The sequence below is a fragment of the Hemitrygon akajei genome, chromosome 12, assembly GCF_048418815.1.
Source record: "Hemitrygon akajei chromosome 12, sHemAka1.3, whole genome shotgun sequence".
NCBI classification, from domain to species: domain Eukaryota; kingdom Metazoa; phylum Chordata; class Chondrichthyes; order Myliobatiformes; family Dasyatidae; genus Hemitrygon; species Hemitrygon akajei.
In genome coordinates this window covers 52,794,348-52,821,892 of record NC_133135.1, presented here as the reverse complement: position 1 = coordinate 52,821,892, position 27,545 = coordinate 52,794,348, and the positions used below count along the sequence as shown (strand labels likewise).

Here is a 27,545-nt window from a genome sequence, read left to right as displayed (position 1 = left end):
CCCAAGTTTTCTCATTTTAGGGGCTTGTGTTGCTGTAGAATGAATGCTTGTTCTCTAACATCCCACATTTCAGAAGCAGCATTACTTTCACTTTAAAAAAAAATCTATTGATGACTTTTAAGTCTCTAAACAAAAGGATGCCAAGGTTTCTTTCAATATCCACCATTTCATGTCCTTTTTAAATGTCCTTACATTAGTTCACATTGAAATCTCTTTGCCACAGTTTGGTTCAATTATTTAATCCAGGAATACCTCTATAATTTTATGCTTTTAGTTGTACAGTTTAAAGCACCAATCATAAGAAAACTTAGTTGAAGAGATGGAGAGTCACCTATCTAATTTGTCTTACTAGTTCATTAAGGCCCCATAGATGTGAACATGAAAAATTGAAAGTCAGAATACAGACTTCAGTGGGATGAGATAATCTGTTGGGTAGATAACAAGAAAACTTCTGTGCTTTACTTTCAACATGATAGGTGAAGACTGGAAATTGTTAGCAGGGATAAACGTACTTGTGCATTACAAAATGAAATATAACTACATCTGAAATTCAGGAAATCTGGTGGGGAAGGAATCAAAAATATAGGAATCATGGCATTCACCCCTGACTGAAAGCTGTGGGTGCTTAGTGTGAATTATTTTGACAGATAAGGATTGTAGCCTCACATTTTATAAAATGGCAAATCATGTTAAGTTTATCTTTCTACTGACAAATCATATTCAAATTCCAAAGAAATTAATTTGCAGAACATGGAATATATAAGTATATAAATACATCATAAAACAAATGAAAATCACTGGGGAAAATAAAATCATTGTCAGACTTGCATCATATTCCTGTCATCAGTCATGCTTGAAAATTAAATGTTTAATTTTGTAAATCATCATTAGTGCACATTAGAGCTGGCATACTTAAGAAAATGCACTTTTTTCTTTCCACAAGATTTATTGTATTTCATTGCATTTGTCTGAATAATTTTCCTTGATTTCTTTGATTAGATGATGTTATGGAGCAAAAATCAGGCTCCTCCACTCCAAAGCGTTCAGGATCAGCAGCTTTGCTACATAGACCAAGACTGAGTATTGATGCAGCAGCTACTGACGGCCAGCCTTTAACTCCTGTTGGGTCACTTCCCAGCTCATTGACTGGATGTTTGTCCTCTATAACTCCACGATATGGAAGCCACACAATGGATTTCTTTGAAATGTGTGCTAGCCTTATCACTACACTGGCTCGTTGAAAAACGTGCTTTCAATCTGATGACAAATCGGCTCTTTAACCCGTAAAGGTGTGAAAGAAAATGCCTTTTCTATTTTGCAAAGCTCTGAGTAATTGTTATTTATAGTGCTGGTTTGCAGCTGGTGCTTTTGCTACCTTGATATGGTGGAAGCTCAGAGCAATATTTGTTCATTGCTATTTAGAAACTCTACAGGCATAGAGTGGTATTTAAGTTGAATTTCTTTTTGCCAGCCAAATCCACAGGATTATACGGGTTTATCAACAACTGTAAAAGTGTAGAAAAGCATCAAATTTCATTTTTAAGGTGATGTACTTTAGAATGTAAAAAGTCAGTGGTAATGTAAAAGAACAGATGAGATGTATTTAACGATTTGTTGTAGAGCCAGGGTTGTTCACATGATGTGTTGATGGACAGAATAAGTGCATTTACTCATAAACCAAGTTGTGAGCAGTTGAGATGTGAATTTCTATTGAGGATAGTGTGGCTTGAAAGCTATAAAAACAAATTGGATCATAAAATTAGGTAACTGAAATGTGAGCTGGCTGTTGTATACAATTATGAAGGTTTAGTGTCATTTTATTGCTGAGAAGAATGAAGTTTACTTGAATAGAAATGTAAACAACAGAAATTATTCCATGTATCAAATAGTGTGGTCTTTGGGTGAAAGTGTGAACACTCCTTTGAAAGTATCTTCTTGTGTGAGGATTTCTCTTAAGCACACCTTTTAACTTGATAAGTCAGCAGCATGCACAGCTAGATATAGTTGATCTTTTGCTGCTTTACTTAAAGCATTTACTGTATCTATGGTACGATTGAGATTACGTTCAAAATGATCATAAATGGCCTGTTGCATTAAACAAAGATCTCCAATTAATTCCCATTAGAGGCAATTATGATTAACATTTTGTTTTTGTTAGATCTCACTATCAGCTTGGTAAGATTTAGAAAATGTACATTTTCAAATAAACGCCAAACAACTTTAAGGCAAAACTGCAGGTATTGGAATTTGGAACAACAGAGCACTGTAAGGATTTAGTAGGTCAAATAGGTGTAAGTGAACATTTCAAGACATCACCTTCTCCCCATCTGATACCAGCCTCTTCCCACCAGCCCACTCCCAGCATACTCCTATGTACTGGCAATCTTTTGTTTTCTCTCTCAGGTCTGATGCAGGGTTTCGACCCGAAATGTCAACTTGCATCTTTTTCATATATATTGCGTACCTACTGAGTTCTTCCAGTGTTCACTTGAAACAAGTTTAAGATTAATTTTCTAATGCAAGACAGGATAATTTAAACCAATAATGCCCCAAGAATTGGCTTCCCTTTCATTGAATAGTTTTCTTGCTGTAGATTTATTTTACAGTTATTTTTAGCTTGTTTCTTTCACTGTCACAGGCTTGGTGACTGTACCTAATGGCATTGCCAATAATTTGGATTTTAAATCAAAAAATGAGTCTTGATGGTGAGATTACCTCTAATGTATTCAGGGCTAGTATTTGTAATAGGCAGTTATTTATTTTCCAAGAATATACAGTATTCTGGGCCTAAAAATGCAAGCATTTGCATACAAACACTAAGATGAGATTTTGGCCAAGATTCTACTGGGTGAATTCTAGCTTCTGCTATTAATCTTGTGCAGGTTGGTAGTGGGGGCATAATGTATGAACATTTTTTATAGTGTATTATGGTTCACCAAGTCAAATGGTACAAGCCAAGTAAGATGGAGTGGGAACACAATAGCACTTTCAGATAAAAGATTTGTTAGTTCCTACCTGGCTTTTGTTTTACCAATTAGGCAATATTTTGGAAGAAGGAAGGTCCTACTGTACTTGAAGAATGTGCAAAATGTGCCCCCACCCTCCCAGTAAATGGAGCTTTCTGCTGCTGATTTCTGTTGCAAACACTACACTCTCCTCATTGGCACATACCTCGTGATGGCAAAGAGCAATGACACTGGCATAGTAATATAATGGTTGATATTTTATGTAAACTACAAACCTTTATCTGATATTAATCTAGTTAATCACAAACTTGTAAGGCCTTCATATTTATTTTATAGCTAATATGAAAGATTTTGTATTATCTGAATAATATTCTCCATTTGAATATCAAATTTCAGAGCCAAAGATGTTCCATAAATTTCCTAGATATTAATTAAAAAAGTCAAATTTAAATGGACTAGTTTAATTATGAAGTTGAACTATGTGAAGTCCAGTGTTTCTTCTTGTCTTGTAGCAGTAGAATGATTCCGCAATGCAAAAATCTTAGCTATGGGGTGAATACCTCATGCAATGTTACAAGGACTTCTGTACAGCACCAAACTGCATGTTGAAAGATATATATTATGCCAATTTTCCATTAATAAATTTGTGAATGCAATGACAATACTTAGAGACAAGACTGCAGATACTGGCTTCTAGAGGAAAACAGACAATGCTGAATGAACTTTACAGGTCAAGCAACATTGAGACAGGAAAAGGGATGAATTTCGGTTAAAGACCCTCCATCTGGTCTCGATCTGGAAAGAAACTGGGAGTCCAAGGCCCCACTGATGGAGAATGGAAGCATATAGGGGCTAGATGTCGATGGTAAAGATGAACCATTTGGGACCAGGGAATTGAAAATTGTTTTAAGGCAAGGTGTCTGTAATATAAGTGGGAAGGGACTAGACAAAGGGAGATTCGATAAAATTGAGGAATGAATGAATGTTCAGTGAAGGCAAGAGAAGGCATAAGTAGTGGGCCTGCTGGTGCAGTCTTGTTTGTGAATCTTGGGTAGGAGATAGAAATGACAGTACCGTATGTGGTTGGAGAACTATTCGTGTTCGAGGCAATGGAGGGGAGATCCGAAGTGATGAGATTTGTGATGATATGGCCTGACAATTATTTGTAGGGGTCATGGGCAAGTAGTAGGAATGAGGTGGTGTCTGAGAGCTGCTGATTAGCCCCTGCAAGTAGCCGCCAGTCTGCCAAGCCATGTTACCACACTTTTCTCTGTGATGGGATTGATTCAAGATGGCTTAATGTCAGTTCCAGTACACAAGTGTAAAGGAAAATGAAATAATTGTTCCTTCGTATTTGAAGTGGCACAAAAGAACACAATAAGATGAGGAAAGCAATATTAATGGTAAAAAAACAGAATAAATTGAAATACAAAAGATAGTTTATATACATTGAGTGACGCCAGGCACAGAAGTGTCTGACATAAGGTGACTGACAGGAAATGAAGAAGTTGTGGTCGTTGGGGGTGTAGAGTAACATGAGTATAGGTGTACATAGTCTGGCTCTCTCAGAAAGTAGAGGCATGGGTAAGCTTCCTTATTGTGTGTGATCTGTTCTGGGACCATGAGAGGTTATGTGAGATCTGCACTCCCAAGAGTTTGAAACTGCTGGTAATATTTGCCGATGTAAAGAGCAATGTATGTGCTGGTGAGTTCTTTTGTTTTTGACATTGAGGAAGAGGTTATTGCCTGGCACCAGGTCTTGATCTCTTCCACCTCCCGTCTGTAGGCTTTTTCATTGTTATTTGTGGTGAATTCCACCACTGTTGTGTCATTGGTGAACTTGACAATGTGATTACTTGAGTGTTTGGCCATGTAATCACGTGTGAGCAGTGTACAGCAATGGGCTCAGCACACAGCTCTGGGAACACCCATGTGGAAGATGTTGGGAGGGAGGTGTGGTTGTGCATCTTGACTGTCTGAGGTTTGTTGGTTAGGAAGTCCAACACCCAGTTGCACAGTGATGTAGACAGGAGTAGGAGTTTGTTCACCAAGGTCTGTGGGACAATAGTGTTGAATGCCAAACTGAAATCCAAATCTGACAAGTGTCCTTATTCTCTAGGTGCATCAGGGCTAGGTGCATGACAGATGCTGTGGCATCTGTAGTAGATCAGTTCTGTTGGTAAGCAGATTGGTGAGTGCCCAATGTGGCAGGAATAAAGTCAGCATAAAGTAAACGAGATGGGACTGGCCAGAAGAGAGTGGAGAAGTCAAGGTGGTGGATGCAGTATTGACAGTTGGAATTGAAATTGCAAAGAAAGGATAAAGGTTAGAAAGAGGAGATGGTGTTAGAATTTGGAGAAAGGTCAGCACAGTGGCGGGAGGAGGGGAAGGGAGTTGACGGGGTTGGAGCGATGTTCATGAGAACCATTTACCAAATGGGTATGGGTACAGTGCCAAAGACAGGTCTTGGCCTGAAACATCGACTCTTCATTACTCTCTGCAGATGCAGCCTAATCTGTTGAGTTCCTCCAGCAGTTTGTTTTTTGCTCAACATTATGTAAATGCTATTTTGTTCGCCAATGCCACTTATTGGCTAGATTTTACATTCTGAATGTCAGAGGCATTCATATATTTACGTGTGCTATGAAATTTGACAGCCAATGAACGTAGGGGCCAGAGATTTGTCAGCTGTCAGTTTTCAGAGATATTTGAGTCTTTGCTGCGGGCTTTGAAACACATTGTGGCTGTGATATTTTTTCTCTTTACCTGGATTAGGCAAATTCAAGAAAGAGAATATTGAGGTGTGACCAGCGCTGGTGCCATGTAAGCCTGTATATGTACACTAAATTTAAAGTAGGATGAGCATTGCTGCATTTTTAAAAAATGCACAAAATCTTATCAGAATAGCTCTGACAACCATGTAATTTTATTCAGCAAAGGAAATGCCTGTTTCCTATGTAATTCCAAAATCTTCAGTAAATTAAACATAATAGTTATGTGCTGTATTTTTTTGGTAATTTATGTGTTCAGTGAGAATTATTGCAATTTTTAAAGAGTGCTATTTTAACAAGCTAAGAAAAACTGATCTTTTATTTAACACTAACCTGAATTCATACTTGCTTGATTCGCATCATGAACATGCTTTTGAGTTAGAAATTCATTCATAAATGTTTTGATGGATGAGTGATTTCTCAAATAGCTAGTATGGAACTATGCTAATTGGAAATAATATTTAATAATGCCCATTAAATCAAGTTACTGTCTTAATGCTTAGTGTCAAAATTCCTAAAGAATTTGAATGTAAATACATCTTAACAGCAAAATGTTGCAAGAACAATAAATGACATTTAGCACTGGTCAACTGATAGACCATAAGACATAGGAACAGAATTAGGCAATTCAGCTCATCAAGTCTGCTATGCCATTCCACCATGGCTGATTTATTGTCCCTTTCAACCCCATTCTCCGGACTTCTCCCTGTAGCTTTTGACACCCTGATAAATCAAGAATACAGTATAATCAACCTCTGCCTTAAATATACACAGTGACTTGGCCTGCACCACCGCCTGTGGCAAGTATTCCACAGAGTCACCACCATCTGACTAAAGAAATTCCTTATCTCTACTAAATGAACATCCCTCAATTCTGAGGCTGTGCCCTCTGGACCTAGACTCCCCCACTATAGGAAACATCCTCTCCACATCTGCTTTACCCAGACCTTTCAATATTCAACAGGTTGCAATGAGATTTCCCCTCATTCTTCTACACTCCAGTGAGTATGGTCCCTGAGCCATCAAATGCTCCACATATGCCAACCCTTTCATCCCTGGGATCATTCTCGTGAGCCTCCTCTGGACTCTATAATGCCAGCACACCTTTTCTTAGATAAGGGGCCAAATCTGCTCACAGTACTCCAAGTACAGTCGGACCAATGCCTTATAAAGCCTCAGCACTATATCCTTGCTTTCGTATTCTAGCCCTTTCAAAATGAACGCCAACATTGCATTTGCCTTCCTTACTACCAACTTTTGGGAATCCTGCACGAGACTCCCAAGTCCCTCTGCATCTCTGATAATTTGAATTTTCTCCCCATTTAGAAAATAGTCAAGCCCTTATTCCTTGTGCCAAAGTGCATGTCTTTGCACTTACCAACGTTATATGCTACTTCTTTACCCATGCTCCAATCTGTCTAAATCCTGGAGGCATTCTACTTCCTCAACACTACTTGGTACTCCACCTATTTTCATATCGTTCACAAACTTGGCCACAAAGCCATCAATTCCTTCATCCAAATTATTGACATACAATGTGAAAAGAAGCAGTCTCAACTCTGGCCCTGGTGGCACAGCACTAGTCACCAGCAGCCAACCAGAATAGGCCTCCTTTATTCCCGTTCTTTGCCTTCTGTTGGTCAGCCAATCTTCAATCCATGCTGGTAATACCATAGACTTTTGTTAAGCAGAATCATATACAGCAGCTTGACGAAGGCCTTCTGAAAATCCAAGTAAATCAACTGACTCTCTTTTGTCCATCCTGCCTGTTACTTCCTCAAAGAATTCCAACAGATTTGTCAGGCAAGATTTACCCTTTAGAAAAGCATACTGAACTCGGCCTTTTTTATGATGTGCCTCTAAGTACCCTGAGACCTCCTTTCTAATAATAGACTCCAACATCTAGTGATTCTGGAAAGATCATTACTAATGCCTCCACAGTCTCTTCAGCTACCTCTGTCAGAACCCTCGGGTGTAATCCATCTGGTTCTGGTTACTTAACTACATTCATGATTTTCAGTTTCCAAAGCACTTCTTCTTAGTAATAGTAGACACTCACTTATGCCCCCTGGCTCTCACATTTTTGCTATACTGCTAGTGTCTTCCACAGTGAAGACTGATGCAAAATACTTAAGTTCAGTCACCATTTCTTTGTCCCCCATTTCTGCCTCTCCAGCTGCATTTTCCAATAGTCTTATATCACTCTCATCCCTCTTTTACTCTTTATATATCTTAAAAATACCTTTTGTATCCTCTTTTACATTGTTGGCTAGCTTACCTTCATATTTGATCTTTTCTCTCTGTATGGATTTTTATTTGCCTTTTGTTGGTTTTTAAAAGCTTCCCAGTCCTCTACATTCCCACTGATTTTTGCTGTATTATATGCCCTCTTGCTTTTATACTGTCTTTGATTTCCCTTGTTAGCCATGGTTGCCTCAGCCTCCCTTTAGAATTCTACTTCATCTTTGGGATGCATCTTTCCTGCACCTTCTGAATTTTCCCCACGAACAGCAGCCATTATTGTTCTGCCATCATCCCTGCTAGTGTCCCCTTCCAAACAACTTTGGCCAGCTTTCTCTCATGCCTCTAATTCTCTTTACTCCACTGTAATACTGATACATTTGATTTTAACTTCACTTTCTCAAACTGCAGGATGAATTCTCTCACATTATTATCACTAGCACCTAAGGGTTCCTTTACCTTAAGCTTCCTAATCAAATTTAGGTTATCCAGAATTGCCATTCTCCTTGTGGGCTCTACCAGAAGCTGCTCTAAAAAGCCATCTTGTAGGCATTCTACAAAAACTCTCTTGGGATTCAGTATGAACTGGATTTTCCCAATCTACCTGCAAATTTGAATTCCCCATGACTAATACTTTAACCCTTTTTACATGCCTTTTCTATTTCCCGTTGTAATTTGCAGCTCATGTCCTGGCTACCTTTCGGAGGCCAGTATGTAACTCCCATCAGGGTCTTTTTTTTCCCCTTGCAGTTTCTTAACTCTACCCACAAGGCTTCTACATCTTCTGATCCTATGTCACCTCTTTCCAAGGAATTGATTTCACTTTTTTACCAATAGAGTCACCCCACCTCCTCTGCCTACCTGCTCATCCTTTCAATACAATGTGTATCCTTGAGTGTTAAGCTCCCAACTATGATCTTCTTTCAGCCACGACTCAGATGCCCATATCATTATACCTGCCAATCTCTAAATGCACCACAAGGTCATCTACCTTATTCCATATTCTGCATATATTATAGATTGATACCAATAAAAAGTAATATACTACCTCTTATTTTAGCTTTCTTATGTAATTTTAATTAGTTAAATGCAGAATCAATTTAGTGAAACCTTGCAGCACTCATTGTTGATAAGGAATGAGTCAGGTTTTAAGATGATTAAAATACAGCCCATGTTCTGATTTCTTCCTTATTTGATCAATCTTCCACAGGCCTTGATGTTGGAAGTGTAGAACCACAGATGCATTGACCATGTAGTTCTTTAGTCTTTTAAGCAATTTGATAACTTGTCAAAACATACAGAAATAAAGATACTGCGCAAGGATAGCAGAGATATTAAAATGTTTCAGGTGTCTCTATACAGAATTTTGGATGTGTTGCTTGTAATATGTTCAGTACAAACTGTGATGTTATTTTTTAAATAATGCCAGTAGGAACCACAGTATGCTGTTTGTTCATAAATTGCTAATATCTTGAAGAAAACACTAAGTTTAGTTTTTTAAATTCTTCAAGGTTGAAGCAGAGAAACAAAAGCATTGTAAATATTTTATACTAATAAGGTTGAGTTTTTAAATTTATTGTTCCAACTGAATTTGCTGATTGCTAGTATCCACTTTTAAACCTGATTCATCATGTTTAAGACTTGAAACAGGTTTGTAAATCAATTTTGCACAAATGTAGCTAACTATTAATAACTGAGTGCAGTTGACAGCTGATGAAACCATTACTTTTCTGAAGTACAGTATAGTCTCGCTGAGTAGAATAGAATAGGACTTTATTGTCACTGCTCAAGAAAGTGAGATTGTGGTGCTACTCTTGTCCATACAAATCAGCTGTTTACAATGCATGTGGTATGGTTTAATTAATAAAAACAAATTCCCATATTTATATGCAAAAAGTGACTTTGATAGTCCATAACACTCAAAGGCAATTGGCAAGCCGTGGTGCAGCATTATTCAGCTGTATAATGGCCCTCGGGAAGAAACTGCTTTTCAAACTTACTCTCAACTAAGATGTTTCTGTATCTCCTACCAGATGGCAGGAGACTGAACAGACTGTGTCCAGGATGGGATGAGTCTTTAGGCAGAAAATATTAGCGACTTATTTTAGCAGCTGATGGGGAGAAACAATGTTAGCCGATGTTTCAAGTTTAACTTGGCATCCTGTTCCTGCAATCTTACTGTAAATCCCTGTATTTACTCCCTGTTCATTTAGTGTACTTAGAGCTTTGATTCAGCTAGTAGAACTTGCCTTTTTTCAGAACGTTGTTGGTCTAGTTTTGCTCTAGATACCCTTGACAATGAGATCTAAGCTGATACTCAAGTACTACCATTGCAGATGCTGTCTTGTTTTCGTAGATGAAATATTGGCACTCAAGTTCTATGGCTATTATTTTTGAATCAATATGACTCTATTCAATCTATAATTTGGTCATTATTACCTCACTATTTCTATTTGAATACATTGGTTGTGCTGTTTTGTACATTACATCAGTGACAGGACTCAATAGTTATTATAAAGAGCGTTGGGATTTTCCCGAGTTTGTATAAATGCAAGTCTTATCTAAATTTGTTTTGAATTAAAATTGAGTTATCTGCTAATCATAATGCAAATTAGAGCTGAAGAAACTAAGATACACAGAAAACATGGGCTCCAGAGAGTATCCACATTATTATGTATACTACGGAAAGTAACCATTGTGCAGGAATGTTCAATCATACTTGGAAGTTGAATTTCTCTAATGTAATTTTCCTTTGCCCAACTGTAAGGTAGCATTTGGTTAAATAGCATGATTGCACCAATGGTGTCATTTTGTAAAGAGGCAGTTTATAGTCAATATAAGGGTTGTGTGTATGGTAATGTGGTGCTTGGAACTAGTTTCTGTACTGTTTGCCAGGTAGTATGAAGTTTAATCCTATCCTAAGTTTCTCACTTTATAATAAATTACTGTATTGGCTGGGAGTGCTTCTGAATGCCAGAGTTCAAAGGAGTACACTGGATTCCAATTAATCTGGTCACATTGGGACCAGTATATTTTGGCCAAGTTAGCCAAGGTTTCATGAAAATACTTAAAAAGGTATAGGAAAAAGCAAATGATTGTTTAACTGATGAACAAATTATGTATTTAAATGACATGCAGAACAAATTGAAACACTACCAATACTACTACAGTCCTATAAAACTGTTAGTTCCTAATTGTTATTGTAGGAATTCATCCTGAGTACACTGTTGTGTTTTTTTGATTGACTATAAATGAACAAAATCAGCACAGTCACTTAATACAAATAATGGGCTGTCTTTATACAATGCTTTCAATGATTGCATCCTCCAAATCTTCATTTTCATTGTAACTTTCAAGATGATTGTTGATGCCTTCAAATTCTTAATAGTTCCTAACTTGTTGAAGTAGTGAAATTGTTTCATATTCACTCCTGGCAGTTTTTAGCATCTCCAAGCCAAAATCCTGAAACCCCAATGAGCAAAACAGTTCTGTATTCTTACTGCTTATTTCTCGCTAACCATCAGTGACAAAAATCACTTTATTGACATGCAACTGACTCTATTTAAAAACTGATTACTCTAAGTATGGTGTACAGTGTGTAACGGCCACACAAGTGCACGTGACAGATATTAGTTAGAAACAGTTCGGCAACAGCCACTTGTCCCATTAAAGCAGTGTAGTGTTCCAAATAAACGAAGGGAATTCCAGCTATTTTCTTGATTAGCTTTTGTTACTTAAGAATTGTCCCAAATCAGCAGCTGCCCTGATTAACCAATAGCCCAATTAACTGGAATCCACCGTATTATAAATGCAGTTCTTTTACCTCCCTAACTTTCAAATACGTACTAAAGTTGTGGGAAGGAGGAAATTCAAGTAGAATGGAAATTAAGTGGCAAGCATTATTAGATGAAGGGGTAAAAGTGCAGAATCTGTCACTTCTGGCTTTCTCCTGATTGGCCTAATTTAACTTGTTAATGACTATGTTCTGCTGCCTAGGAACATCAGTACTTGAATAATCATTGATCATTTTCAGATTTTGGTGTAAAAGTGACCAGTCTTGTTTCAAGCAGATTCATTCTTATTAGCTTAAAATATTTTAATCAATAGACTTCCATTTTGAATGCAATCTATGTATGCTTTTTAAGTGCTTTTATTGAATTAATCTTTTCAGTGTCCTTATGAGAAGTATTATTTGTACCTTGCATCTTATTTGAAATTGTAGCTTAGCACATCCATTACTTCAGATATTCCTGGATTTTATTAAGAAAATAGAAACCTGTAATTATTTAATGACTGACTGTGTGACAATGTTATTTAACAAAATGCCAGCTTTACATGTTTCTGAGGCATCTAATAATATGGTATAAATGAATAGTAAAGCAGTTCAGTTACCTAGCTAAATGATAGCATCAGTTTAACTATTGTTCTCCACATTTAAACTTACAAATGCATTGACTTTTTTGGAGTAGTTTTTAATGGTGCTGTGAAATGCAAATAGAGTTGTTAATCGAACTACGAAAGTAATTAAACCAATGGCCACACGTCAGATTAAAGTATTAGACCATGAAAACTTTAATTGCTTGGTCTTTTCAGTGTTATTAGCTTCAAATATCACATGATGGCCTGTATATCATGACTGAAACACTTAGTGTATTTTGTCTGCACTTAGCAAGCTGTAGATACTGATGAACTTCAAGTATTCAGAATAATACAAAGCTGTGAAAATTTATTTTGAAATTATTTTCATATATCTATGTAGAACTCAACATTTATAATATTTGGAGTGAACTTTTGAAAGGGAATTTTGGTTTGAGGTAAATTTTATGTTATTTGTTGAATACACTGATGCCCTAGGCAGAATAATTTTAACATGAAGAACTTGGCTCATTAGTGCATTTTTGAGTCAAAGATGTGAATTGGAAATGAAAATATGGAACTGTTAATAAATGGAGTCAGCTGATAAAACCAAGCCGTATTACACTACTGATGCGCTTCTTCGATCATTATTGAAGTAAAACAAGTGGCAGAATTGTTAGATGGAACTGTGTATGTAAGGTATTAATGCCATTTTCCTTTCTTTCTGGTCAATCACTGCATTATAGCAGTAGTGAAGCAATTTGGCTATATGTACAGTTCATTTGCAGAACTTATCATTTGCTCCAGAGTAGGGATGCCTGTTGTGTCACTATTAATCCAGATAATAGTGTGCAATTGATTATCAGAAGACTGACATGTATTTTGCCAAAGATCTCAAGAACAGCCTAAAGTGGATCATCCTCTTTAACTGCAGGCTGTAAGTATTTGCAAACATGTCAGTCTTTGTTTTTGCACTCATTTGCTGGGCTCTGCCTTCATTGAGGATGAAGGTTCATGGTGCTCCTCTCTTGTAATTTGGTGTAGTTTCTATTATGTGGGCAGGCTATTGCTTAAAGAATGCTACTCCTGCTGTTAAGGTATGTGTTGTAAAATCAGTGTTGGTATCTCATTTTTAAAAGTGCTTATACTGCTTTACATTTAATTTCTACATTCCTCATTGAACTGGAATTGGTTTTCTGGCTGAATGGTACTCATTAAGAGAGATTTACAGGACCATGAGTTTTGAAATTGTTAGAATATGATTTTGGTGCTGTTTTACAACTGGCTCAGAGAGTTACTGTGTTTTGCTTCATATCAAATAACAGATCACAAATATTGAAGTACGTACCAAGTCTGATTTTTTACCTTTTGTCTCAAGATTGGTGGTCAATGTCACTAATACTATCATGAACAAATGCTTTCTTTTTATGCAGAATAGCAAGGATTGATTCATGTAATGTTTTCTCTCATTGAATTTTGCAGGCCCAGACTTAGTACTGTTCAGCAATCTGGATTACTAGCTCAGATTATTATTTAAAATAGAAATGTAACATGGATGAACTGTAATTTGAAAATCAAGGTTAAAATTATCACTATTTAAAATAAAGACTGTTAGTTATCACTTTTTTATATAAACGAGTATAATTTCTTTAAATGAACATCCAACACTCCAGTGCCAGAAAGTCAGTTGGCAGTGATTAATAAAGGCAAACAAAATTGCTTTAATTAGTTTAAGTTGGAAAATTGTGCATATTTAAATGCAGGACGGATTGACTATGCTGTGTGAAGTTGATCATGCAGTGCATCTTTCTGCCTTTTATAGTTTGGACCCATCATACACGGTAAAGCAATATGTTGATTTTGGCTCACGTTATAATTATCTGCTGTTGTTGCCTTAAAACTTGGATATTATTTCATCCCAGTAGCTTTATCATTTTATACATTTATATGAAGATAATCATTTTTCCTATTTGCAAGACTCAAATAACTGAAAGTGGAAAAACTGCTGGAGATGCTCAGTAGGTCAGACAGCATCTGCATAGGAAAATAGGTTGATGTTTCTACAATGGAAATATTGACTTTGCAAAAGATGCCAACTGATTTGCAGATGTACATGTTCTGTTTTTATTTCAGATTTCCGCAATGTTTTGTATTTGTGTAACAATATTAAATATGTTGGTTTTCCAGCAGAATCTGTGAAAGTAATGCTATTTCTTGTTTCTAATCTATTGGTCATGTATTTGTATAATTGCAATGTGTCAAATTTTGTGCGTTACTCCACTTGGATGTACAATGAGTAGGAACAGTTCTAAAACTCTGTGAATTTGGAGTGCCTAATATTACATTCTTTATCTTATGACAGTTAACCTCGACTGGAATATTGATATTTTTGCCATCAATTACTCCTTGATAGGTTTATGAAATTTATATTTTTAAAAACCATTTCTAGGTTTGTTTTCATCAACATTAATACAAAGTTCCATTCTCTGGTATTGCTTTGATTTGGTGAATATATGGCCCAGTCAGATTCCATTTTGATTAAACTATTAACCCGGGATATAGTTTAAAAACAGTACTTATCCCAGAAATTACAGAAAGGTGGTGACCGTATATGATATCAGGTAGCCAGTGGGAGCTTGTACCTTCATTTTCATGGCTTGAGCCTACTATAGATTTTATAGGTTGTCAAATCTCTTGTCTGCTGTAATGCTTCTTGGGATACTCTCATATACACTACAGGATTATGGTCTTCCATATTGAATCTGGTAACTCAAATGCAAAAGAATAGCTGTTATTTCTTGGAGTATACATTCAGTGGTGGATTAAGGTTCAAATTGAGGGTATGCACGAAGTTTTATTACATTGCTATAGCTGGAAATGTGTCAATTTGGGAAGTGTATGCATTCAGTACCAGGTTGCTCTCACCTTTGACAGCAAATTATTTACCAATAACATAATACATTTGATTAGTTTCACTATTTCTGCATGATGATCACTGAGTTTTGACAGTTTGTGACATGTACTTTTGTGATATCAGAAGCCACTGGCCATGCTGATTCGTGTGCAACTTGTCTTTGTTTTTGAAATGTAATGCACTGCATGATACCGTGGTTGCTATTTGCACTTTAATAAAATCAGAGAATACTATGTTTCTGTTTTCTCTTTTTAAATGTCTTGTGTAAGGCTACTGGTTTTCAGGTATTGTTGAAGTTTCATTTTTGTTTTCAAGCTGCATGTCCTGCCATCTCAAACAAGTAACATTCAGCATTAATGAATGTTGAACTGACATACTCATGAACATGCTGAAACTCAAGATTGTGCTTGGGGTGGGTGGGAAGCTGTGGTGACATTTTAAAAAAATATATTTCCTTTCATTATGAAGTGTGTAGTCTAGTCAAAAAGCATTCATTACTTTTGACTTCATTTGCAGCAGATTGCTCATCTCTCACTGGCACCAATTTAACTTGGCCCAATCAACCAAGTTAACCCAATCAATCAAATAACACATTAACAAACTGACATGTGGCCAGCTACTGTTTCCAATAATTTATTTTAAATGCGAATCCCAAAAATATTTTTAATGGCATTATTAAAGAAACATTCCAGCATATTGAGGTGGTTGTGCATTAAAACTAACTTTATAAAATTCAGAAAAAAATTGTATATTACATAAAATTAAAATGCAATAATTCAAATACAAAGTTCTTTGAAGCAAGGTATCCACTTTAACTCAGGTTCTGTGAATAAAACATTAAAAATCAGGATTTACTTTGTTCAGAAAATTTAAATTTTTTGAACAGAAAATGTAAATTTTTTGGACAGAAAAAAAACTTACCCAAATGTCAAATATCGTACGTGGACATAACCATCTAAGGCAAAATAAATTAGATTTAAGTTGTGGTTTTAATATAACTTTGTTTTACTTGTTTGTTAGATAGGTACTTACACAAAAAATTCACAAAACTGAAGCTAGTTTTCAGTGATGTCAGTTAGCCTGACTTCAGTGGTTGGGAAGAATTTAGAGTCCATTATTAAGGATGACACACACACAATGAAGTAGACCAAAGACAGCATGGTTTCCTTAAGGGGAAATCTCTGACAAATCTTGGAATTCTTTGAGGAAAATACAGACACGAGAGACAAAGGAAAGTAAGTACATGCTGTTTACTTGGATTTTCAGAAGGCCTTTGACAAGGTACCACACACAAAGCTACTTTAACAAGAACCCATGGTATTATAGGAAAGATACAGTATGGAGAGAAAAATGGTTGACGGGCAGGAGGCAAAGAGTCATAATAAAGGGGCCCTATTCTGGTTGGCTGCTGGTGACTAGTGGTGTTCCACAGGGGTTGATATTGAGACTGCTTTTTATGTTACTGAATTGGCTATTCCTTACATCCTTCACATACATGAGGAGTAAAAATCTTTACATTTGTCTAAATGTGCAATCATAGTAATTTATAATAGAACCGTCAATGTAACGTAGAAATACACTCAAATCAGCATATGTTAATCAGTCTGATGGCCTGGTGGAAGAAGCTGTCCTGGAGCCTGTTGATCCTGGCTTTTATGCTGCGGTACCGTTTCCCGGATGGTAGCAGCTGGAATAGATTGTGTTTGGGGTGACTCAGGTACCCAATGATCCTTTGGAACCTTTTTACACACCTGTCCTTGTAAAGGTCCTATTATTTATATGTATTATTTAAACATTATTGCATTGCTTTTAAGTTCCAGAGATTTCGGTGCCTCAGGATCCCACATCTGAGGCCTATCATCTCATGGATGGAGCTCCTTAGTCGGGGAACCTAAGGTGCAGTCCAGGTCAAGTACTATCCACCAAGAAACAGGAAAAACAAAATGTTACAGATTGCATGAAAATGGAGAATATTAGTTGCAATTCATTTGCAGGAAAACTAATGCGAAGTTCTGGCGGAAGTAAAAGATGCACTTGAAGAAGCACCACCCAACATGGAGTAAATACGATGAAAGATGCTGTGCTTGGCTGGGAATATTCAAGGAGGGGATGATGGGAAAAATGATTAAGCCTCCAGCTAAATTGTAACTTGATTAAACATCTTTGCTAATTTTCCAGAAGGATTATTTAATCTGGGAACCAGGAGCAGGACCTGTCCCTGATGAAATGTAGTAACCACAATGCCACACTTGTCAAGATAGGTAACTCACTACAGACCAGTATCCATACATTAGATTTCCATCATTTGTGCCGTACAAGCCATCACCCTTTCCCTTTGAGGAATCAGGTTCAGACTGATGGAAAGTAGAAAAAACCTGCAGATGCGAAAACACTCCAAGTAAGGCATCATCTGTGGAAAGGGGAAGTTAATGTTTCAGGTCCGAGAGTCTTAATTGCTTCTCTTTCCACAGATACTGATGCCTTCTACACAATGTACAAACTTAAGATTACTGTTGTATCCAATAGATTAATTGTATTATGTGAGTACCGGTAGTTCTCTGTACAATTTAAATCCCGTGTATATTAAATATACAGAAGATGCACTTACATTTACCGTCAGCATTCCGACAAATTATTAGGTTGTTTTCTCCAATATCTATTACTTCCAGCTTCTCTCCAGATTTTACCGGTAAATATAAGGATCCTTCCTGCTCTTGCACGACATTCTGCTCCACAACTGCAACATTCTCCACAACAATCTCCTTGGTGTACTAGAGAAATATCCACAACAGGTCAAATGGTTACTGACAAATGAGAAACGTTCAATTGCAATGGAAGGGAGCTCTCAATGAAATTAAGCTCAAAGCTTGTGCATTGCAATGCAATTAAGCACAATTTAATTCATGTGAATTTTTTTCTCCTGGACCTCATAAGATGTACTTTGCTTATCCACTGTGGTGGCAAAAACAGAAAGGCAGTTTGTCTTGCAGCAAAATTTAGGAAAAAGGGAGATTTCTCTATGACCCTCACTTCTAACTCTACCTGCGGGCAGCACTAAAACTGTCGATTTCCATCTATATCTTCACTCTAGCAATGAAACCACTATCTACACATAATATCACATTCTAGTTCAATCAATGCCAGTTCAACTTCTTGCTGAAGACTGAGTCTGAACCTTCTAATCCAAAACAAATCTCAGGGTGGTATCTGGTGACATACATGTACTTAGATAATAAATTTACTTTGAACTTCTCTAAAACTGCATTACTTAATCAGATCAAGTTTTATATGTGAAGCATTCCACCCTTGTATTAGTCTATTTTAAGTTTCACCCCAAACAAAATGGACAATCTTTTCCAGCCTGGTCTGAGTGCACCTCTCATTTCACATTCATCCCTCCATAAATTTAACTGTCAGGGTGTAGCGATCAACTGTTCTACTGTTACACCTCTTCAACTGGTTGATCATACTCTTAACTTTCACATACTTTAAAGCTTAATCAAAATTTACTACTTGAAACGTGTTTCCTTTACTTTTTAGTAAAATCATAGCCAGTGTTTCATTTCTGAGAAATTTTGGAATGTTAAGGGTACGAAAATACCAAATTATGTACCTTAAACCACACTCTAAACATTTGTTGCAATCTGGTTAGTTCCATTTCTGGAATATTTTATGTATCATAATTTTTCTCTCAACAGTCACAGGTTCAGGCTTGTATCATTTTTGTTTCACCATGGAACACTTCAAAGCATTAAGGATCTGTGTGAATCACATCCCAAAATACCAAGAAATAACTGCCAAGGTTTTCAGATTCATTAGAAGTCCGCAATTTCAAATATCCCTGGGGGAAGGAAGCCAGGAAGCTCAACTTCACTCTGGTGAACAAGGTGGAAGGTACTAACTATGCAACTCTCCCACAAAACAAAAAAGAATCGTGCACATTCAATGCACAAGGTTTAATCAGCAAGAAAAGTTGTTCCATACTGCAAAAGACAGATTAAACTGGAAATGTGCAGTGGGCTAATGGTCAATATTTGCAGTGAGCCCTCTGATCCAAGATTCTTTTTAGCCCAAGGGCTGAGTGGTGGGAAATAGAATCAAACTCTCATATTCAAAGGCTGTTCCCTTGCTAATCACTCATTTCAGAGGAAATCAGACAGGTTCCGGATCACACATCATCAGCTTGCGGTTTGGTGTGGGTGGGGCAAAATGAAAAGAATTGGGTTCTCAAGGTGTGGTCAGAGCACTGGAGAAGGATTACACTTATTTATAATCATAGTGTTTGAGGCTGCAATCAGCTACTGTGGGAATGTGATCAGTCAAAGTCCATTCTAGGGGATATGGTTGTGGTGGCACAGTTGAAAAAAACGTTGGCAATGAAAGATGAGAGATGCAAAAAACAATGTAAAAACTAACCTGCAAGAGGATCGAGACTTTGAACCAATACTCACACATATTGCGTAAACCTATTTTTTTCCTTACATGGCCTATTTACGTTGTACAGAAGAGCTTTAAACAAATAATAGATTTATGCATGGAAAACATTATTGGTTCATGACAGTTTCAAGGCTATGCATTTTCATACAGCAGAACTAAAGTGGAAATCATGCTGATCCCAATGTATCTATTATGTAATTTTCACAAAAAAAATTACTGGAATCTGCAGCATAATTCACTAGGAAAAGGTAGACTTACATTAAAATTTTCTCTAAATTCTTGCTCATTTAACATTTTCATTTCATTTAGTTTTGATTCCTTTTCTCCACTTAGATCTTTCCTTTTGATTTTGAATATTTCTTTCACTTTCTCCCTAATAGAATAAAAAGAAAAGTTAATTTATGTCCAAAGCTACTATTCTAAGTACTTTGTAACAGAATTAAACACCTAAAACAACTGTAAAATACAGGACAGGCATTGCTGATAAGGTGTGCCTGTGTTGATTATCAGCGAAATGTTATTTCTGATCTGCCCTGTGTAAGGTCTCCCAATGAGGAACTCAAGGATCAAGTTGCAGAGGGAGATACAGAGGCCCAGGTTTTGAAGCATATTGATTAGCCCTGAGAGGATAATGTTGTTGAAAGCTGAGATGTAATCAATAAACAACAGCTTGATGTAGGTAGTGCTTTTGTCCAAGTGGTCCAAAGCCAAATGAAAAGGCAGTGAGATTTTACCTGCCGTATGCCTATTGTGGTGGGAGGTCCTGGCTTAGGCAGGAGTAAATTCTACCCTTGACTAACCTCTCAAAGCACTTCATTAAAGTAGATGTGTGTGCTACTGAGTGGAAGTCACTGAGGCAGCTTACTTATGATGCAGGTGAAACCTCTGACTACAACAGTGAGAGACTGAACACTCCAGCCAGCTGGTTGGCATAGGTTTGCAGTGCCCTGCCAAGTACTCCAATGAGGCCTGATGCTGTGCAAGATACCTTCTTGAGAGATATTCTGACATCAATGACTGAGTCCGATATCACAGGGCCGCCAGCTGCTGTAGGGATTTGCACAGGTATATATTTTTTTCTCCCTTTCAAAGCATGCAGCTCATTGGGGAGAGAAGCATCACAGCCATTTATGATGTTAGGCTTCACTCTATAGGAGGTAATGTCCTACAAACCCTGCCAGAGCTAATGTTCATCCGATTCTATCTGTAACTTCACTTTGAATTGCTTATTCGCCCTTAAGATACTTTCCGTAGATCGTACCTGGCCTCTTGTTGAGTTCGGAATCGTGAGTCTGAAATACCATAGATCTAGCCCTCAGAAAACTGCAAATCTCATGGTTCATCCATTGTTTCTGATTTGGGTATATGCTTGAAAGCACACTCTCATCCAAACAGGTCTTGATGAAGTCAGTGACAACTGTAGCATATTCCTTCAGATCTGAAGAAGAATCCCTGAATGTGGTTGAGTCCACTGATTCAAAACAGTCTTGTAAGAGCTCCTCTGCCTCCCATGACCACACCTTCGCGGTCCTCACCACTGGTGCTGTGTCCTCAGTCCCTGCCTGTATGCCAGGAATAGAAGTAGGGCCAAGTGACCATAGTTGTCAAAGTGTGGGCATGGGATGATATAGTAAGCATTCTCAGTGCTGGTGTAACAATGGTCAGGTGTGTTGGCTTCTCTAGTTTGACATGTTGGTGGTAGCTGGTCAGAGACTTTCTCAAGCGGGCCAGGTATAAGTCCTCTGCAGTGATCAGGAAGGTATCATAGTGTGCTCTTGTGCCTGCTGATCATGGTGCTCAGCTCTTCCAGTGCCTGTTTGCTAGGGGTGGAATGTCCACTGCAACCAGGAGTGACTGATGCGCTCTTATTCTTACATCCTCTGCCCATTCCCAATTTTTGTTACACTGGTTATTGCACTCTTAAAATTCCCCTTCAACTTAAGCACTCTTCTAGGGAATAGAGCGCTATCACAATCCAAATTATTCCAACCGCAAAGGTGGCTGAGTTGCATTGGACCTAATTGTCTTTTTCCACAACAACACACACAAAATGCTGGTAGAACACAGCAGGCTAGGCAGCATCTATAGGGAGAAGCGATGTTGAAAGTTCTGACGAAAGGTCTCGGCCCGAAACGTCGACATCACTTCTCTCTATAGATGCTGCCTAGCCTGCTGTGTTCTACCAGCATTTTGTGTGTGTTGTTGTTTAAATTTCCAGCATCTGCAGATTTCCTCGTGTTTGTCTTTTTCCACACTATCTTCATGAAATCCAAAAATCAGTACTGTGTGATTATTTTTTATACTCTGGTTTTGATTATGCGCATCACTTTACCTGGATGATTTAACATCCTTTGTGAAGTACTCTGTAAAATTAAGCAGAGTAGTTTAGATTAATTAGACTTTAATCATTATATCACCATTTAATCAGATAAACAGTAATTGACTCAACTTACCTTCATTACTGAAGTCCAGTTTTAAAGGGCAGAAAGAGAAGAAAAAAAATTAATCTACTCAAATCCTCAATTAATGTATGAAAGCATCAATAACTTACTAATTAAAATAAGACAGTGCTTCAGTACAAAATTATGTCAACTTTAAAATACTAAAATCAATTAAAAAAAGCCTGAGAGGGCTCAAGTATCCCAAGGATGCTATTACAGTGAAGTTGGGTACAGCTTAACTGCTGGGCCTCTATATATAAGCAGTCTTGGTGGAGGAAGGAAGTCCAGCTAACTTTCCTGCATGATTTCTCACAGCTATACTGGGTTGGTAAATTTAAAGATTAACTCCACATTTTAAATGGACGCTACATTCACCAAACATTGTCTTTCTTCATTTCATGTTATCATTATGGTACATTTTCAAGATCGTTGGAAGGCGATGAGGTGACAAGATTTTTTGATGCTTTCCTATTTAGTTGCTGGGGTACAGTTGGCCCTCCTTATCCTTATCCGTGAGGAATTGGTTCCGGGACCTCTCGCGGATATCAAAATTTGCGGTTGCTCAAGTCCCTTATTCACTCCAAATAGTTAACTGTATCATAAAGCATTCACATCTTCACACCTGCTGCTGTTAAATCAACACATCAATTCACATTTCAGCTTGTTTCAAATTGAATGGCCTATTAAATTCCCAACACCACTCCCGCCACTCCAGCTTGTGCACCAAATACAAAAGCCTAATTAATCAGCACTTCTTTTCAGAGCAACTTCCCAACAGTCATTAAAAATTCATACTCCAAGGGAAGACAGAAGAAGGTAAATGATGGAAAGAGACCTGACACTGCTAACTTAGAGCAGCTGTTCCAAGAATAAGTGCAGTTTATGATTACCTCTGAGTTTTGAATTGTGGATTTGGATAACAGCTTTTCAATTTTGGGTTGATATCGGGAAAAAAACCAGATAAACACAAAATCATATTGTTGGTGGGATGCAAGAGTTGCTGCTTATTTGCATATTGGCTAATGCTTGAATAAAAGATGATATCTCTAAATCTTGAAGGACTCACTATTACACTACTGTGCAATACTTCACTCAAAAGTTCAAAGTTCTAAGTAAATTTATTATCAAAGTTCATATGCCACCATATACAATCCTAAGATTCAAATTTCAGTGGGCATACTCATAACAATAATCATAACAGAATCAATGAAAGACTGCACCATTTGGGCATTCAACCAGAGTTAAAGAGACTACAAACTGTGCAAATTCAAAAAAGAAAGGAAGACATAATAATCAAAAAGCAATATATAGGATATTGGGAACATGAGATGGAGAGTCCATAGGTTGTGGGAGCAGCTCAGTGAGGGGGCAAAAGCATGATGGTTGAGGGGCAGTAACTGGTCCTGAACCTGGTAGTGTGAGTCCTGTGGCTCCTGTGCCTTCTTCCTGATGGTGGCAGTGAAAAGAGAGCATGTCCTGGGTGGTGGAGGTTCGGGATGATGGATGTTGCTTTCCTGCGACAGCATTTCATGCAGATGTGCGCGATGGAGGGGATGGACTGTGCCATATCCACTACCTTTTGTAAGGTTTTTCAATCAAGGGCATTGGTGTTTCCATACCAGGCTGTGATGTAGCCGGTCAATAAACTCCCCGGCACACGTCTATAGAAGTTTGTCAAAGATTTAGATGTCATGCCGAATCTCTGCAAAGGCCTAAAGAAGTAAAAGCATTGCCATGCTTTCTTCATAATTGCACTTATGTGTTGGGCCCAGGACTGATCCTCTGAAATAATAACACTAAGGAATTTAAAGTTGCTGACCCTCTCCACCTCTGATCCTCCGATGAGGACTGGCTCATGGACCTCTGGTTTCCTCATCCTGAAGTCAATAATCAGCTCCTTGGTCTTGCTGATATTGAGTTAAGGCTAATTTATACTTGTGCGTCGCATCGACGCCGTAGGTATCGCGTACCCTACGTCATACCTACACCGTACCCGATGCTGTAGTGTGACGTGCACCTCTCCAGAAAAGTTACTCACGCATCGCGGCGATGCAGACCGCAACAACTGCGATTGGTCTGCTTGGTAGCATCGCATTTCCTCCCACGCATTTCCAGTTGCTTCTTCTCCGCCATGTCTGTAGGCTGTGCGTACACCGATGCAAAATAGATGAACCAAATTGTCAAATCTACCTGCCGACATGCGAAAATGTTTGAAATGCATCCTCGTTCATGTCTCTCAGGAAGAAACTCAACACAGTGGCATAGAAACCCCACCACCAACTAGCGTTTTGGCGTACACCAATGCATGCTTGCTACGGCGTAGAGTGATGCAGAAGTGAAAATCAGGGTACGGCGCAGGCTGCGGCATAGCCCATACGCACAAGCATAAATCAGCCTTTAGAGGTTGTTGTTATGGCACAACTCGGTTAGATTTTCAATCTCCCTCCTATGTGCACCTTTGATTTGCGCTATGACAGTGGTGTTGTCAACGAACTAGAATACGGCATTGGAGCTATGCTTAGCCACACAGTTATAAGTATAAAGCAAATAGAGCAGAGAGCTAAGCACACAGTCATCTGTGCTGATGGAGATCATGGAGGAGATGTTGCCAATCTGAACTGACTGAGGTCTGCAAGTGAAGAAATCAAGGATCCAATTGCACAAGGAGGTATTGAGGCCAAGATCGTGAAGCTTATTGATTAGCTTTGAGGGGTTGATGGTATTAAATGCCGAGCTGTAGTTGATAAAATGCACCCTGATGTATGCATCTTTGCTGTCCAGAGGTTCCAGGGTTGAGTGAAGAGCCAATGAGATGTCAACTGCTGTGGACTGTTGCTCAGGTAGGCAAATTGGAGTGGATCCAAGGCGTTTCTCAGGCAGGAATTGATATGTCAACCTTTCAAAACACTTCATCACTGTTGCTGTGAATGCTACTGGGTGATGTTCATTGAGGCAAATCACTACACTCTTCTTGGGCATCGGTATAATTGAAGCCTGCTTGAAGCAAGCGGGTTCCTCAGACTGCTGAAGTGAGAGGTTACAAATCTCAGTGAACACTCCAGCCAGGTGATCAGCACAGGTCTTTAGTACTTGGCCAGGTTGCCCGTCTGGGCCTGATGCTTTTTGTGGGTTCACCTTCCTGAAGGCTGCTTGCCGATCGGCCTCAGAGAATGAAATTATAAATCATCGGGAGATGTGGGAGTTTGTGATGGTTCACCCATGTTTGACGGTCAAAGTGAGTATAGAAGGCATTCAGCTCATCTGGAAGAGAAGCTCTGCTGTTTCCTGTATCACTTGATTTAACTTTATAAGAGGTGATAGTTCTTGAGCCCAGCCATGGCTATTGAGTATCCCTCGTTGATTCACGTTTAGTCCCGAACTGCCACATTGCCTGTGAGATGGCTTTCTGGAGATCATACTTGGGCCTCTTGTAACTTCCTTGGTCACCAGACTTGAATGCCTCTAATCTAAATCTCAGCAGACTGCAGATCTCATGGCTTATCCAAGACTTCTGATTGGTGAAGACTCTACATGATTTCGTGGAGACAAACTTGTCTACAACTTTTTTCTTTAATTAAGTCCGTTATGAACATGGTGACTTCATTCAGACCCACAGATGAGTCCTCAAAGATAGCCTAGGTAACCAACTTGAAGGAATCCCATAGACACTTCTGTGCCTCCTGAGACCAGCTGTTTGTTGTTTTAATCTCTGGAGCTTCATTCTTTAGCCTCTCCCTGTATGCAGATAGGAGAAGGGCGGCCAAGTGATCCGGTTTACCGAAATTCAGTCTGGGCATGGAATGTTAGGCATTCCTTACTTTATACCAGTGGTCTAGTATGTTGGGACTTCTGGTGCTACAGGATATATGCTGATGGTAATTGAGCAGGGTTTTCTTCAAAAAAGCCTAGCTGAAGTCCCTGACTATTTCTTGTTTGGAGATAGCATCATGCAGTAACTCAAGCACTTGATTATAGTTGGCTGCTGGTGGTATGTAAATTATGGTCAGGACCATTACGGCTTTGACCATTAGGTGTTCAAGGTCAGAGGAACATGAGTTTGACAAAACTGTCACATTGAACTTGTCAAGAATTTGTCAAGCACAACCAAGAATTTTTCATGAAACACACCCCTCCACCTTTTGCCTTTTCCGAATCAGCACTTTGGTCCATGGGGTAAATCAAGAAGTCTTCCAGTTTGTATCTGGCATGGTGGGAGACAGCCAAGTTTCACTCAGAGTACAACAGTCCCTCATTTCCTTCCGATACAGCAACTTGCCTTTAGATCCAAAATTTTGTTCTCCAGTGACTGCACATTTGCCAACCCAAAATTCTGGGTAGAAGTGGGCCTCATCCCTCTTCGCTTCAGCCTGGCGGAGTCCACCTCTCCTGCCAAGCTTCCAACCATGCCAACAAAACTTCATCTGCTTAAAGGTACCATGCCTGCTTGGTCCGCCAAGACCTACAGGCAATTGTGAAATCTGCAGATCATTACGTTGATTTAAAAGTACATTGCTTAGAGGGAAATCACATGCTGTACATCGCAGTGAGAGCATTTCAAAAGTGGTATATTTAAAAGGATATTTAGATGTATTTTCTGTACCCCACAGAGCGTTGCCGTGGTTCAACAGCACCCTCATGACATCACCAAAACAGTCTAGTTATATGCTTGTGTCCAAGAAGCTGATTATAATTTGCCAGAGTTCTTTTGTATTCTGGTAAGGAACAGCTAGCATTACTAATTTGTGCATTTAAAATACCTATGGGTTAACACAAAATCTAAAATGCATACGTGATACTAATAAATAAAGACACATTCCATCCTCACAAATCTCCACCACCAGCTTGGGATGGCAAGGGGGCAGGCATAAACAGCTGGACCATATGTTACCCAAGGCATTTTTAGGAAAATCAAGATTAGTGCCAGCAAAAATAAAATTCAATAATACATGTACTACTCAAGCCATAATTGAAAAAAAATGCTCCATTATACAGTAGCTCCCAGAGCTCATGATTTCCTTCAGGTGGAACATATGGTGCTATACCTTTCACCCTCTTCTAACTTCATCTCTCCTGTCTTCTTTGCATTTTCTCCACGCTTCCAGAAGACTTTTCCCCAGCTTCTTTTAGTTGAGTCTGATTTAGAACTTTTGTTTCTAAAAGAGCACAGGGAAATACCAAAACACACTCTTACTATTTGTTAGCATTCATTCATTATAGTCTTATTAGCTAGACCGCTTTACTATGGCTATTTGGAGAACCATAGAATCATAGAACACTACAGCACAGTACAGGCCCTTCAGCCCTCCATGTTGTGCCGACCCATATAATCCTTTAAAAAAAGTACTAAACCCACACTACCCCATAACTTCCCATTTTTCTTTCATTCATGTGCCTATCCAAGAGGCTCTTAAATACCCCC

At 38.3% G+C, this 27,545-nt stretch overlaps 2 protein-coding genes across 2 annotated transcripts in view; one reads left to right on the top strand and one right to left on the bottom strand.

Annotated features, from left to right (window-relative positions):
• The window catches only part of prkaa2 (protein kinase, AMP-activated, alpha 2 catalytic subunit), a 45,314-nt gene extending 29,833 nt beyond the window's left edge, over positions 1 to 15,481 (top strand). The window contains exon 9 of the mRNA XM_073063096.1: positions 1,000 to 15,481. Coding sequence (XP_072919197.1) covers positions 1,000 to 1,241 — 242 coding nt within the window. The 3' untranslated portion in view covers positions 1,242 to 15,481. The remainder of the gene's footprint in view (positions 1 to 999) is intronic.
• Positions 15,482 to 17,882: 2,401 nt separating this feature from the next.
• The window catches only part of LOC140736631 (uncharacterized), a 78,212-nt gene continuing 68,549 nt past the window's right edge, over positions 17,883 to 27,545 (bottom strand). The window contains exons 18-21 of the mRNA XM_073062448.1: positions 27,169 to 27,279; positions 22,018 to 22,048; positions 19,944 to 20,058; positions 17,883 to 18,019 (exon numbers count right to left, since the gene is read on the bottom strand). Of these exons, the coding sequence (XP_072918549.1) occupies positions 22,027 to 22,048; positions 27,169 to 27,279 (133 nt within the window). The 3' untranslated portion in view covers positions 17,883 to 18,019; positions 19,944 to 20,058; positions 22,018 to 22,026. The remainder of the gene's footprint in view (positions 18,020 to 19,943; positions 20,059 to 22,017; positions 22,049 to 27,168; positions 27,280 to 27,545) is intronic.